Source organism: Hevea brasiliensis, chromosome 4 (genome assembly GCF_030052815.1).
Source record: "Hevea brasiliensis isolate MT/VB/25A 57/8 chromosome 4, ASM3005281v1, whole genome shotgun sequence".
In the NCBI taxonomy this organism is placed as follows: domain Eukaryota; kingdom Viridiplantae; phylum Streptophyta; class Magnoliopsida; order Malpighiales; family Euphorbiaceae; genus Hevea; species Hevea brasiliensis.
Window position 1 is genome coordinate 95,720,024 of NC_079496.1, and position 16,589 is coordinate 95,736,612.

Below are 16,589 nucleotides of genomic sequence, written 5' to 3' on the forward strand. Positions count from 1 at the left end.
TTTTAAATAAATTATTAAAAAAAAAAATTGAATTCTCACACAATTATACTTGATTTTTATTCTTTTTAAAATGATTTTTTTTTTAAGTTAAAAAGAATTGAGTTAGAGGCTAATGATATATGGATACAAATGTCATTAAATATTAGAAAAGTAATTAGAAAGGTACTTAGAGAGTCTAGAGGACATAGATCACCTCAAAAGAGAAATGGTGGTGGAATGAGAAAGTACAAAAAGTAGAAAAAGAAAATGGTATAAAAAATTATGTAAGTGTGATAATAATGAGACTTATGAACAGTACAAGATAGCAAAGAAAGAGGCAAAAAATTCGGTTAGTCAAGTAAGAGCGCAGACTTTTGAAAAGTTATATTAGAAACTTGAAACTAAAGAAGAGGAAAAAGATATTTATAGATTAACAAGGAGGAGAGAAAAGAAATGTCAAGATCTCTTCTTTCATTCCAATAACAAAATTGATAAAAAATAAATCAATTGAATTGAATTCTTATAAAATTTTAGTTTCCAAACAATCATTACAAATGGAATCCTGTCAACCAACCCCCTATGGCTATGAGACCTAAGCATACATTTAGTAGTCTAGCAGACCTGTAAGAATTTTGAACCCAACATTCCCCCTCATGTTTCAATTAGATATATAATAATAAAAATGAAGGAGAAAAATTCTCCCTAAAGGATAACTGCCAGTTTTTTTTCCCCTAACTTTTTCAGATGGTGAAATGCAAGTCACTGGATTGAGCCTGTCAACTGCCTATTGTCCAACAGAACAGAAGGGATATCTCTAATGTTGGGTAGCATTCAGCTTAAACAGATGGTAAAATATCCACAAGTTGAGGTATAAGATATGTTGAAACAGACCAAACCTTGATCATTCTAAATTATAACAAGGAAGATTGAACGTTGGAATAATCAGCTCAATAACAGGACAAAATTGTTAAATGTCAATCATCATTCAAAAACCAAGAAAGCAAGCAGTTCCTTTTTTTGGGCTCCGACTAGGACTGAAACTCGAGATACAGCCCTAAAGACATCTCTAGTACCATTGAGCTAAAGCTCAATTGTCAAACAGTTCATTTTCTTATAACTCTTTTCTTTACAAAATGGTAACGATTTTTACAATAACAAAGCAATCACTCACATGATAACCTGCACTGCATCTGTTGGAGGATTGTTGATAATGCACAGCCCACTATCAGAAGCAATCACAGCAATGCATCTGCAGCCGCTCAGTAACAATACAAAAGAAAATAACAGCATTTATAAGTATTTTTGGGGAAAGAATTTGCACACATACGAACTGAACTGAAGGCATTCACGAGGAACAAAAGTGCCTATTCCCAAACAAAATGAAATGAAACCCCTGCAACTGTTGTCTCCCAAAAAAAAAAAACACTAAGAGAGAAAATCAAGAGTTATATATATATATATATATATATATATAGAGAGAGAGAGAGAGAGAGAGAGAGAGAGAGAGAGAGAGAGAGAGAGTTATGTACAACAAAAAACTACCAAGAGCAAGAGTCACTAAGGAGGCCTGCAAGTCTTGCAACTTGTTGCAATCCCAAGTAATTTAAACCTTTATTTGTGTAAGTTTAATACAATTTTATAGCTTTAATCTATGTCAAGGTTAGGGTTGGCAATTTTTGACACTACCAGTTTATACAACACAGCACATAGCTTTGCTGGTTTAGGTTAGACATAAATAATAGGTCAACCCGTTTGAGACCCAAGAAAATTTAAGGTATAAATGGTTTAACTTGTGTAACCCAAAATGATATGATATAACCTGCTTAATTGGTTTCAAAATAGATTGTTATATCTATCCAATTAAAAATGAAAAATAAAATAAAAGAAATTGTGACGTTAACACTTGGAAGTTCATAAATATAAATATCATACAAAAAGCTACATGGAATTTGACATAATGTAATATAACTAACTTATTCGAAAGGGCATAAGAAAAGAAAATCAGATGACAGCTAACCAGTGTTATACTCTGTTTTGACATGATCAGTACAATACAAAATAATTCACATTCGCAAACATGTATTTGACTGGTTGATAATTAGATCTGCAAACTCTCTGGTTATAGACAGTTAACCTATATTGCTACTATTCGTGCTAAAAATGTGACATTAATTGGTGTGTGAGACTAATGGTAAAGATAAACAGGCCAACGCCATGAGGTTATTTAGCAGTGGGAACCAAGGTTTGAATCTCAGCAATAACAATCCCTCTCCTCAATTCTGGGAGGGAAAAATATTAGTAAGGCGTCAAAGGTAGGAGAAAATCCAACCATAATATTGGATCACTTTTGTTTGCTTAACTGTTTTTGGTTTATGCACCTTATCTGACACAATTTAGTTATTAAATCAGGTAGTGAGGCATCTCCAGAGAAGCACCCAATCCCTATCCTTGGTCACTAGTTCTAAAGCAACATGCACACAGAACATGTACCACAGTCAAAATTTAACATTGCCAATGACAAAATTATCATGATATGATAATCTTTCAACATGGATTATGGATTTAAATATCCCAAATCATATATATATATTCACCATAGCAAAATCCTTTTAATTTCATGATTGTCCCTTGTTTCTCCTATCTCAGAACATGATCTATCCTACAGTTATCTCAAGCAAAAAGATTCCATATATGTGAAAATATTTAAGAATTTCAAAGGAAGAAAGGAAACTAACGGGAACTTGGAAACGATTCCATGATCCACAACTCCATTGACTTTATCAAGGCTTTCAGCTACTTCAGCTGCAATCAGTAAACCATAAATGCAAGAGTCATGGAAAAGGTATCTTAAAGCACAAATAAAGAGATTAAAGGGGAAAATAAGTCATCTTAAAAAACAAGAACATGGAGATTAAAACAAGAAAATGCCATGATCCTTAAACGTACCAAGACTTTGTATTGGAGAAGTAAAGATGACATCAATAACATTGTGACCTTCTCTAGTGACAAGAGGGAAGTCACCCCCTAGTGGACCTGCCTGTCCTATAGATGATCTCCTCCACACCTTAGATTATCAAACCAAAGGCAAAAGAAGGAGCCTTAGAATTCAAATGAGGAGATGAACCACAACCTCTGAATATTACCTGAACCTCTATTAAATTTCTAAGGATTGTCCAAAAGGCCACTGTTGAGCATGCAAGCACAAAGGCACTAGTTTGAGTTTTCAGAACAACCACTTTTCTCAAAATCACAACTAAAAATACTCTTTGTTATAATGTACTGGAAATTGGGGGAGTTAATAAATCATGTATTTTTTCTTCCATGGTATAGAACATTACTTTATTACTTAAATAGACATAGTTTCTCACCAGGTCTTCCCAAGCAAGGGTTATATTTTTGCAGAAAGCTTATTTGTAGAATGTGATAAAAAAAAAAAAAAAAAACTTGCAATGGCTCTTTTAATATCGTAAGGTGCACTAGAAGCCACTGACATAAGCAAATATTCATCATCCTTTCTACCTTGTTAAATATTGTTAGCTTATCATTTGTGCAGAATTCCATGATTCCTTGATTAAGGCCTGCTCGTAAGGTTTTTGCCGCAAGAAAAGTATATACTATCACAAACTAAAATAAGAAAAAAGCATGTAATGATAGACAAATCTGGGATAAATTTCAACAACTGTCCCTGAACTTATTAGTTGTAACAGTATAGTCCTTTAATTTTAAAATGTAACATAAAACCCCCTAAACTTTCAAATTTTGCACGGTAAAATCCCTCTAACTTTCAATTACTGATTTTTTAGTTAAAAACTGATGTGAATAGCTCTCGCATGGTACTTAGTCAACATTTCTCTCTCCTCTCTTATGCAAAGTGTAAAATTATTTTCTTTATGCATGAAAAATTATTCTGTCTATAGAGAGAAAAATGATTTAATTTACACATGGCTTGAGAGAGAAAAGAGAAATACTGACTAAGCTCCACGCTGACCGGAAAACTAGTAATTGGAGGTTAGGGGGATTTCACTGTGCAAAATTTAAAAGTTGATAGGATTTTATGTTACATTTTTAAGTTGAGGGACTATAATGTTACAACTAGATAAGTTCAGGGACATTTGTTAAAATTTATCCGACAAATCTGACAATATCTTGAGTCTAGAGTTGTAAAATGGGACTACGCTAACTACACTTATGAGCTCGCTACCACACTAGACAAGCAAAACAGTGTTTCTTCACACATAAGACAGACCAAATATGAACCTCTTAAAGTGCTACATGGAGTGTGAAGAAATTATTGGTTCACTGTTTATGGAGCTCAACGTTGTGTGGATTTCAGCCATGAGCATTGAATTTGATGAGAAATTCAATATATATATATATACACATGATCAGTCAAAATCCACTGCCATACATGCCTTAACATTCATACCTCTGCATCACCCAAAAACAGATCATCAATCTCTTCAGCAGTTTCCATCCAGTTCAGCTGAAATAAAAAAATTTGTTAATAAGGTAATTTATCTCTCATTTTTTTTTATTAGCAAGTAATTGATCTCTCATTCTGGAAGTTAACGCTTTGCATTTAAAAATTCTGTTGCTTACAGATTGAACAACAACTGGAATGGAACCATCTAGAGTGCCTTTGTACTGCTTTTCTGTGATCATGAATACATGTTTATTGGCTGCATTTAGAATTGACTGAAAGAGAAGCAGTTAAAAAGGGAAACTTATTGGTGACAGTATCATATTGAGAAAACGGCCTTGATGAGTCAATGCAGAATGCTTTCATAAAATGAAAACACTTGACAATCAAATTTATATGCACGATTCTCAAAAATGTCTATGAAATGGTTCAAGTCATAAAATTCCACAGAAACAGGATACACAGCAACACTCACCTTCTCTTGAATGATTGACTCCTCACCTTGCAAGTTTTGGCGACCAATGACTGCAATTAGTGTTTCCTCTTCTATAATATCAGCATCATCAAATGCAAAATCAATCTACATAGCAGCAACTTAAAGTGAAATAGTGGTAAGTTTCAAAATATGTATAGTCAAAATCACGCAAGAATTGGGAAGTTCTAATGACATATCTAGAACTAGTACAACAAATTCCAGAAGGAATTTGCATCTATTCTCTCTTCTCAAGAGATTTTGTCTCTTCATACCAATTTGTAACTAGTCAACATATCTATTCCAAGCCAGTTCCAAAATCTTCCCATCCAATCTAGCTTTTGCTTCAGCATATTTATTTGCAACATGCTCTTTCACATAAACATGCTAGCATGTAGAACTTGAAATATTGAAAATCGACAAAATTTAACAGATGATTAGAATTTAAGCACACTTGAGAACCATCTTGGTATTGCTCCAATGGAATGCCTGCCTTAGCTGCTTCACTTGCACTTGCTACTGACCTACATAAATGTAAAAGCAGGCTATACATTAGAAGTAGAAAGGGAGTACTGAAAAGCTCAAAAGTGCAACAAAAGTACAAGTGCATAGCCATCTACAATATCCAGATGTAGGCACAGATAAAGATTAAAGGCAAGGGTGTTCAGAAAACTACCACATCTGAGGTACAAGTGATTTTCATTGGAAGAAGGAAAAACAAAATTGGGAAAATCAGATAAGTCAAAAAGAACTGAACTTTGCTTTGTATTCTTTAACTGTTTACTAGAAAGGTCAACTAAATTCATCAAGTGGCACAGCATCTTATTTGAAAGGCAACGATTTGGGAAAACTTCAAAAGCCTACTATTTGGTTTAGCACTTTTTCACTAAGGGGGTTGTGGTTTTCATAAGTTATCATCTTGATGTCAATTTTAGGTAATGTCATCAAGATGGCACATAGTAAGTGCCTATATGACATAAAATAATAATTATGAGTTTTATTCATATGGCACCTATGCAAATGACCAATTGCCATCAAAATAATTTATTTTCCTTCTCAAAATACAAATTTATCATAAAAAAAATTAACATAACATATATAAAATTTCTTCCCTTTTAGGCACATATAAATATCGTTGGTAAAACATTTTATTTAATATGATGAGTTATGTTACACCATGTAACATATATATACTTTTCTTATGGCCAAAATTGTACTTTGTAAACATAATTATGATATCAGTCAAAATGGTACCATAGTAATATTAGACAAAAGCCACAATTACTAAAATGAAGAAAAGAAAACCACAGACCCTAAGTGAAAAAAAAAATGCTAAACCATAAGGTATATTTTAAACTTTTCCCAAACTTTTTTTAATGGTGCAAAAGAAGTCATTAGCACATAGCATATCATAACATAAAGAAAGAACTTTCATTACTGATGGCATGGGAGAATCCAACTCACATGGGTATGCCTACTATATCTTTTAAAGCACCAGCATGAAGTTGTTGACCCAAATACAGTATAGCCATACCAGAAGCATGTCCAGACCCTAATCCAATAACCATGCCACTTTTTATGTATGTATTAACCTAGAAAAGCGAGTAACAAATGAATTCCAGTAATTAACCACCAATAATAACCATATGAACACGGACTTAAAGCTAATAACATAAGAAAGGTGGATGGCAAATAAAATCAGTTAACTTGCCAGATGCCTAATTTCCCTTTTTCTCTTCCATCTTCATCCTGTAGATCATCATTCTAGATTTCCTTTGAACTAATCAAGAACACAACTAACAATGTATTTGTTAGAGATCTTTCTAAAGCTGATCCATCCGTGGGTCAAGTTTATAAGAGGTTCACACATGATCCTAAGTAAAAGGAAGTCTAGTAAATGTTAAAATTATTATTAGCATTTATTTTCAGTATTTTAGTAGTTGTTTGGATGGAGTGAGAATGTTAAGGTGGATAAGTGGCCATACTAAACTAGATAAAGTCCGTAACGAGAGTATAAGAGAAAAAATAGGAGTGGTGCCAATTGAGGATAAGTTGAGAGAAGGGAGATTGAGGTGGTTTGATCATGTGAAGCGTAGACATACGGAAGCTCCAGTTAGACAAGTAGAGTACATTGAGTTAGAGTATAGAAAGAAAGAAGGAGTAGACCTAAACTGACTTGGAAGAGAGTAATACAACATGATCTAGAAGCATTACATATTTTCGAGGATTTAACCCAAAATCGTTTAGAGTGGAGAAAGAGAATCCATATAGCCAATCCCAATAAATTTTTGGTATAAAAGCTTAGTTGAGTTGAGTATTGTAGTAGTTGTTTATTGGTCAATTGAACTAAGTCAAATGGATCCTAAGGCTTAGGAACATATGTTAGTTAAGGATACTGAGAATTATAAGAACGTTTAGGAGCAGTTCTCCAAATTCCTGTGTTATATTTATTACTATGTTACAGTGTTGAACGTAAGCAGTATTTTCCACAGAAATCTCAGATTTTTTAAGATCATTGGGTTCTCTGTTCTTGAGCCCTAATTAGCAATCATAGGTAGACAAGATAGAAAAACAGCCAAGAAAAATTCAGTTAAGGATCCTTATCTGGACTTTCCTGTTCATTTTTCCATAACTAGATCCATAAGCAAGGACCACAACAATATTGTTTTTTAAAAAAAAAAACATAAATTATCAAATCCAAGATATATTGAATGCTTGCAGAAAGTTTGTTTGTTAAGAGAAATCATCTAATATGAAACAGGAAGACGTAATTAAATATATACATATTTTTTTAAAAAAAACTGAAATTTTAGAAAAGATGAGTGGGTATTTTAAAGATCAATTTGTAAGAACAACACCATAATCATAAAATATCTAAAAAGAAAAAAATATATAGATTCAAAAGTTGATATAAAAACTGGAATCAGCTAAATTTTGAGAAGAAGTTCGTCAACAAGCTAATATTCATATCAAAATTATTAAAAAAAAAAAAAGCAAAAGCAATGATAAAAGTTAATAAATAAAAGAACAACTTAGTTCAATTTCACTCAATTTTGCAGCAAATGCATAGGAAAAGAAGATGAGTGAATGAAAAAAAATTAAAAATAAAAATTTGCTAGCAAATGAATGACAAAAAGCCACTTGAAATATCAATCAGGGCAGCCAGGAGTTAAAATCCTTGCTTTAACCTCCCCCTCCGTCAAACCAAAATTAAAGGGAGATTTTTTTTCCCAATCTTTTTAATACCTATCGTTAAATCTGTAATCATGTCAAATAATATCATCTAATTGTCACTCTAGATAAATGGACACCATGAAAAATAATTTCATGATAAAATTAATGGTACTAAAATAATAATGGATTTCTTTGTCCATGAAGCGAAGAACCACTAATTCAAATGTTTCTGAACTTTTCCCCAAATAATAATATATAAAAGTATGGAAAATCAACATTTATGATAAAGTAAGTATTATCATTTTAATATTCCCCCAAAAAAAAAAGATTATCATTTTAATCCAATGGTCATTGCACTACTTTCCATTGCATTGGTAATTTCATTCCATTCCATTGCATCCTTCCAAAGTAATTGCTATTTTTCTCAGTACCTCATTAAACCTGCACTAACTCCAGCCATACCCAGATAGAAAATCCCAAAACTAAACCAACGTAAGAAAAAAAAATCAGAAAACTAGTTAATCATAGGAAAGAACGGAAAACCGCTAATGGGTTTTAAGTAAGAACCCACATTGAGGATAGAAAGCAAAGAATTGGAGAATAATTTCATACAGTATGCTTGGCTGCATGAAGGAGAGCGCTTGCCCGAGTGATGGGGAAACAAATTTCTGTGCTGCGTCTTCTTGGACATGAAGTTGAATTGCCATTGAAAGTAGTGGGAGAAATAGAGTGGACAAGTGTTGATATTAATGAAGCCATTCTTATCTCCTTCTCTCCTGGTTTTGACTGATATATCTCTTGTAACGTTAACAAAACAGATTGTCTGCGTCCACTCAACAAAAAAGAGAGTGAAAAGAAAAAAAAAATATTATTATATTTGAAAATAAACTTTCAATAATGCCCTCGTATTTTATAAAAATTAAAATAGTTTTTAACTTATTTAAAAAAATTACAATTTACCTCTTTATTTTGATAAAAAAAATAAATTACTAGATGAGATGAGATATATAGTTAATAAGATTTTTTTTTTTTAACTTGCGGGGACGTCTTACTTGTTATTTATAATTTAACTTTTTTTGTATAAAATATTTTATTTTTGAGGTATCATGTTATATATATATATATATATATATATATATATACTTGTAATTTATTAATAATTAGTAATTTAATATATTTTTATTGATATAATATTTAAATGTAATTTTTTTCTTTTCATTCTTTTAGTTCCTCATTTATTTAAAAATCTAATTATTTAATGTATTTAAGTAAATAAAGTACCATTTATATTTTTCATATATTAAAATAAATTAATAAATTTTAATGATTAATTAAAAATAGGCATAAAAAACCATAAAAAATTAATAAAAATGAATTTCTAGCTTTTTTATTTAACTTTTATACAAAACAAATAAAAAAATAAAGTAATGATTTAAAAAATAATAATTTTCTGGTATTAATGATTTTTTTATAAAATTTTATTTTGAATGATAATTAAAAATTTTAATTAAATAAAATTTAAATATAAATAAAATTAAAAATTTTATATTTATATAAAAGATAAAATTAATTTAAATAATAAAAATATAAAATAAATTAATTTTTAATAATAAATTAAATTTTATTTTTATTATCATATTAATAAATCACTGTAGATATTTTTAATAAAGTTAACGTTGATATATATATATATATATATATATATATATATATATATATATATATATATTTCGCTATTGCAAATTATTTTTGTATTTTTAAAATATTTATATAAGATATTCATGTAAGAAAATTTGAATTAAACTAATATTTATAATTTTAACTTAAAATTCTTATGCAACAATAGTGAGAATTATAATTTATAATTAATTTCTTTTTTATTTGAATTAGAGGTATTTACTATCTTGTGAATTATAATAGCTGAGAGTGTTGAGTTAGATTTGTGGGTTTAAGATCTTCGAAATCGAAAGGATAGGGTAGAATAGAAATTGAATTGAAGATATGGGTTCTCGAGGAGCCAACATGTTGATTTCTAGGGCAAACAGAATGAAAACGAAGCTGCAATCTGCTTTGGAAGCTACCACTATAGAAATCGAGGACGTTTCGCATCAGCACGCTGGCCACGCTGCCGTCAAAACCAATAATGTTGAGACCCATTTCAATTTGAAGATTGTCTCGCCCAAATTCAATGGTCACACCCTCCTTAAGCGCCACCGCATGGTCTATGATGCACTTGCGGATGAGCTTCAATCTGGATTGCATGCTCTCTCCATTGTGGCCAAGACTCCCCAGGAGGAAGAAGCTGCTTCTCGCAGATAACCACTCATTGCAGCTATTGTTCGGATCAGAGGTTAGGTTACTTCTATTTTCTTTGTCCCTCTATTGAGTTTTTGTATTTTTATGTATTTTAGTTGTTGTTGTGCATTTCAAGTCTCAGTTATCATATATACAATGTGATGATTTCATGAGTACAATGATTTTGGGTTTTACTGCTGCTGTGACTGATTTTTGTACGAAGACAATGAAATTGATTTCCTCTGGCAGGCACCTTAATCACTTGTTTTAATCTGTTTTATTATGCCTCGGCAACCTTGGCTTATGGCGTTGTCTGATCTCAAACTCTTCCTCTGTGTTTGTAAGGCGTGCATTTTGGATTTTGCTACTCTATCAACGAAGTTGTGTGCTTATCAAATGACATCAGCCATCTTGTTTATTATATCCTCTATTAATAGTGGATCATGGTTTTAAATCGCGGTCACACTCGCTGTAACGGAAACAGGTCTGTAAAGGCTTGGTACGCAAATTTTTTTAAAAAATTTAAGAAGTTCATAAAATGAGTAGATATTGATAGAAATAAATAAAATAAAGACATTATCATTTATCATATTTGGACATTATTAACATTAACTAATTTAGACTTGAAATAATTATATAAATTGTAAATAACTAACTTTATTACTACCAAAATGAATGTCTAGGAGGTTCTTGATAGTCTTGACTTTGGTTAACGTTATTTAACAATGGTAATGGCCGTTATTTTGCAAATTAAAATAGGCCTGTAAATAATGGCCTAACGGTTAACGGTCTCCTTTAAAATCTGTAAATAATGACGTAACGGCTGTTATTTGGTTCCATGTAGTAGATGGATGTCTTTAAGAATAAGGGAGTATTTATTAGAGTACATAAGCAATTTTGCTTCTGGTATGCTTGAATGTTAGTACTGTCATTTAGGAAGAAGAAGAAGAAGAATGTTCCAATGCATAACACTTGCTGCTTGTTGATGGTGGTGCCAAAAATTTTGGTTAATCCATTCATCTACTCGTATGAAGATGATAAGAGCAACCGTCAACATAGTATACATATTTGACACTTTGAGTATGAAAAGAGATATACAGAGGACATGTGTGATATTATTTATAGGTATGCTTGACTAGTTGACTGGTCAATTTTTAGAAAAAATGATGTTTTGCTGCATGAAACTTCTCACGTTTCGAGAAAAGGATAGATTTAGATATTTAGTCTTCCTGGCACAAGCCATCTTGTTTCTGATATGCTTCGATAGTGGACTAATTTAACTAAAAAGAAAAGATGTTCAATACAAGAGGTTTTCCTTGTTGCAATATCTGGGAGGGTTAAATATGTGCAACCTATCATGTGAATACCAAGCTCTAGGAAGGCAAAATGTCTATACTATGTAGCCTTTCTTTCTGTTATATATGTCACACCCCACCATGGAATCAAATAACGGCCGTTACGTTATGTAATGGTTGTTATTTACAAGTTTTAAAAGAGGCCGTTATCCGTTAGACCTTTATTTATGGGCCTATTTTGATTTGCAGAATAACAACCGTTATCATTGTTAAATAACGGTAACTGCCTTTAAATGAGATAACCAAAGTCAAGACTATCAAGAACCTTCTAGACATTCATTTTGGTGGTAATAAGGTTAGTTATTTACAATTTATATAATTATTTCAGGTCTAAATTAGTTAATGTTAATGATGTCCAAATATGATAGATGATAACGTCTTTTTTTTATATATAAATGCTTAGTATATAGTTGTATATTTTAATTTTATTTATTTTTATCAATATCTACTTATTTTATGAACTTTGCAAATTTTTTTAAAAAAATTGTGTAGGGTCAGGCCGTTACCATTACCGTTACGGCTGTTACAGGCCCGTTTCCGTGACCTGCGACCGTGACCACGATTGCAACCGCGACGGCAATTTAAAACCATGCACCCCACCAACTAGTAGGTATTATTTTACAGTATTGACTACGTATAAAATAATTCCTTCTAATTTAAGATATATATAAGTGAAAGTTATGCCTAAAATAATGAATTAATAAAATATTTATTATTTTTTTAAAAAATTGTTGTTATTTTTTTAAGCAAAAACCCTTTCTCTTGTAACACCATTACTCTATATCTCTCAAAGTTCTGGTTTCTAACATTCATCCTTGCTAAACATATCAATGCTAATGTCACCTAACATGATAGTTTGTTTTCAAGAAAACCCAAAATGAAACATGCAAGACTTGGTGGTTGTGCATGATTCAAAATGTATGATATCACCATTTTTTCTTGTAATCCCAACTATTTACAAAGTACAACAAAATAATTATAAGTTTTAAATTCTTGTACATATGCCAAGTCTTTAAATTCATAACCTTTTATAACCCTATACAAAAGTCCTTCCAAACAGCTTCCATATTTTAAATGGGTGCAAAAATAATCTCTTTTTCCTTCCCATCTATTGAGCTCTGGTTTACCTGTGCACAAATAAGAAGTTTATCTAACAATAAGACAAGAACTAGGGATTAATAAGATTTCTTCCATTCTGAAAGAAAAAAGGACCATTAGGACTAAAGTATTAAATGAGAATGATATCTTTATTAGTGATGGCATTTGGTATACTCAAATAGACAAAGGTTTTATCATAATTCATCACAAAATCATTATCAGGAGTGATAGTATCTTAATACCCCTAAACAGAATGTTATACTCACATACAAGGTGTTAGGTGTGATAAAGTCACAGCCCCCCTTAACAGAAAGAATATAAATTCCAATTAGTTATCAATTCTCAGATGAGACAGAATTTTGGAATATATATATATATATATATATATATATATATAAAGTTGCATTAACTTTCTTGGCTGAGAGCCTGACACCATTTCTTTCTCATCTTGATTTCCTTTAAACAAGTAACAGCATGCAAAATTCTCCACATGACACGCAACATTCACACCATCTCATAATAACCAATTAAATAAATGGGTTTTCATTATGTTAAACATTTATACATTATATAAATCATAAGATGACAAATGGACTATCTGATCTAAACCACAGATATAGCAAATATAATAACCTAACATCCACTTATTTCATATGGCAATCAGTATAACTTCTTCTATAAACATTAAATGCCAATTTAATTTAAACCACAAGATAGCAAATATAATAACATAGCATCCACTTATTTCGCACGGCAATAGTGTAATTTCTTCTATATATTCTACTTAAGATAAGTTTATATACTTACCTAATTTCACAAGTTCCTTTTAGTTCTTCACAATTTACTTCTCTTCTCCAGATATCTCTTGGCTAGTACAAAGGAAAAGTAGAATGGAAAGGATTGGAGTTGGTGGACGGGTACAAGTCCCTCTCCATTCTCTAATTTCATTTGACCAAATTTTTGCAATGTGTCAACATCACACGGCCAAACTCTTGCCATGTGTTAACATTGCATGGTTTAAGGAAATCAAATTTCCTTTTTAGTCCTCCTTTTCATTTCCTCCAAATTGTCTCATATAATTTACTTAATGTTTTATGCTATAATTTATCTCATATAGTCCTAGCCCTTCTACTTCTCTTCTACAATCCAAAACCAAAAAACTACTCCTAATAAAAAAACCACTCATAATCCATTTCTTTAATAATTATTATAAATTGTGAACTGGAAACCAAAAGGAAAACAAAACAAACAAGAAAGGAATGGGATTGTATCTGTGGCTTCCAACCCTCCACATTTTGTTCCCTCAGAAACTCCACTTCCTCAAAGGCCTCGTCAGTGCCACCCTCCCGCCGCCCCCTGTGAGTCTAAGGGAAGTGAAAATGAAAAACCTAAGACTTGTACAGCAGACAAGCTGCACTACATCCTTGTTTTCACTTCCGATTGGAAACTCGCTCTCTGGCATTACCTGCCTTCTCCTAGGGTATTAATTATTATTCAATATCCAAATGTTCTCTACTTCTGATTATTTGTTGAATTTTTGTGGTTATTGACTCATTACGATGATTGTGTTTCGCAAGCACATTGAAGGAATCATCTGTTATTGTTGTTGTTGTTGTTGTTGTTATCAAGGGTCGAGTACAAATGCTATTGGATATGATCTCTCTCCTGAATCCTGTGGTAATTATGTTTTTGGAAACCCCAATTATCTGAATGATTGCTTGTTTCCTGCTTCAAAAACTTATTGATCACGGATGTTGTTGTCCAGTCCTTGTTTGCATGCTTCATGTCTGGTCAAGGGGTTTGATGCTTGGATTTTAGAAGTTCTAGGAGCTGGACTGAGGCCATACCCTAAACCAGGCATACAAATGGCATGTGATAGCTGCATATTGATGATGCTATTAACTGGGCTCAATATGACCAAATTGGAAAAGATGGTTTTTTTTTCTCCTTTTTTTTTTTTTTTTTTGGAGGGGGGGTGGGTTGGGCCAGACAGACCTTCATAAAATACTATTAAGAAAAAATATTATTGCAAGATTTATGTATCTAATTTTTTTTATGTAAAATGTAAATTATGGCAACGAATCATTTTTTTCTCAATAAATAGTTACTTTAGATGTTTAGCTTGTCAATATAATTTACATTCGAGTTAAAATATGAATTTGAGTAATTTTGTAGCATTAGCTGCAACAGTTAAATTTTGACCATGACACCCTGAAACAGTCAGATTGCAACTGCAATCTAAAACCTTGCTATGCATCATTGCTTGTTGAGTTGCAGTGTACATAACTTCCATTGAATAGGTATTTTAGAATTACCTAAGACATTTATTACACAATCTCCATGTCAGCCATTTTTAGAGCTCCTCATTCTTTTCATTCCATTGTATTGGACATAGGAATTCTCAATGTTTATTTTGTAAACTTCCATCTACGTTCTGGGGTTTACCTCCTCGACTCTAGCTTCTGATTAATCCAATATCTGGTTTCATCTGTCAGAACTATGTAATCCACAAGAAGTGTGGGCTATTGGGGCTTACAAAATATAGTTTTAAACATAACCTGAGAAACATTACAAAATCTTAATATAAAAAATGTTATTGGGGCTTTGATGAAATTTTATAAAATGTAAATAGCTTTTTGTGAGTTCAAAAAGGAAAAAAGAAATTTTGTTATTGGGTTTCAAATTTGGGTATGGGTTCTCTTTATAGGTTAAATAACTGATGGCATTTTTTATTAACGGCCACCACCACCCCCCCTCCCCCCCTCTACCCTCAAAGATTATCTTTCTTTGTTTTTGAAATCTGTATCTTGGCTTAACTTTTTATTTGTTTTTAATAACCTAATGAAAAGGTTAGCTCAACTCAACTTAATTAAACCTTTATCTCAAAAATTTGGGGTCGACTACATGGATTCTCTTTTTCTATTCTAATGAAAAGCTCATGATGAGAATTAGAGTTTTGATTAGATGAGCCCCAGCTACTAATAAAAAGTTTTAATCTTGACAGACAAGATTCTTTTAGATGCTTAGGAAGTTCAAAAAATTCAAGTGTAGGCAGACTAGTTTATTTCCCTTTGCTATTGCCTGTAGACTTCAGTTGATGTCAAATATCCTTTGTAGCAACCTTGTTGGAGCCGGTATCTTCAATTTGTCCATGTAATATTTAGCTGGTCCCTTCTATTTCAAAACATACACTAACAAAACTTCTGAATGTCACTGCAGGTTGTCAATGATGATATGTTTGGATAGCAGAACTGAAGAAAGTTTGCACTATCAATATAAGCAGGCCAGTTTTCCTGTAATGGGATAAATAAGGGTCTCCTTTCATTCTTAAGATTTTTGTTTGTGTTATTGGCGAGGATCATTGAACCGAAAAGAAGTCTCTATGGTTGGTGAAGGATTTGGTCCATAGATACCTTCTGCATGAACACATGCATGGCATATTTGCATTCATCAACCCAGCTATTTGTAGACCATGTTGTTTCAACTTTACCCTTTCTTTTGGAAAAAAGTTGGGTGGGGAAAGAAAAAGAGGGGAAAGAGTGCAAGAGGAAGAGAAATTCTCTCTTTTATCTTATCTGGAAAATGGTGAAGACCCTTTGCTTCTTACCCCTTTCACTTCCCTTTTCTTTCCCCAGGCTCATCACCATTCCTGTCCCAAGGGTTTTAACTATATTGAAGTTTGTGTGCATAATTGATGAAACTAAGATTTGCCCACAATTAAAAATTGTGTAGTAACAAAATATTCAGTCAATATTTTCAGATTTTGTCATAATTGTTAAAGAGGGGTCTTTTTTGT

General features: G+C 31.9%; 1 protein-coding gene and 1 non-coding gene across 3 annotated transcripts; one reads left to right on the forward strand and one right to left on the reverse strand.

Annotated features, from left to right (window-relative positions):
- Positions 1–943: 943 nt before the first annotated feature.
- Positions 944–8,902, reverse strand: LOC110650377 (probable ribose-5-phosphate isomerase 4, chloroplastic). 2 transcript variants are annotated; one of them, XM_021805323.2, is made up of 9 exons: positions 8,658–8,902; positions 6,336–6,463; positions 5,326–5,395; positions 4,875–4,979; positions 4,579–4,674; positions 4,406–4,462; positions 2,926–3,043; positions 2,715–2,781; positions 944–1,228 (listed from the first exon to the last, which is right to left on the reverse strand). In XM_021805323.2, the coding sequence occupies exons 1-9, from the start codon at positions 8,802–8,804 to the stop codon at positions 1,147–1,149; spliced, it is 870 nt and encodes a 289-aa protein (XP_021661015.2). In that variant the 5' UTR covers positions 8,805–8,902; the 3' UTR covers positions 944–1,146. The 2 variants fall into 2 exon arrangements, with proteins under 2 accessions (XP_021661015.2, XP_021661016.2); XM_021805324.2 differs by having other exon boundaries at positions 6,336–6,423; positions 8,658–8,894.
- An 891-nt stretch (positions 8,903–9,793) lies between these two features.
- Positions 9,794–16,282, forward strand: LOC110650378 (uncharacterized). Its single transcript, XR_009148269.1, has 2 exons — positions 9,794–10,395; positions 16,013–16,282. It is a non-coding gene; the product is annotated as an uncharacterized LOC110650378 (transcript).
- The last annotated feature ends 307 nt before the right edge of the window (positions 16,283–16,589 follow it).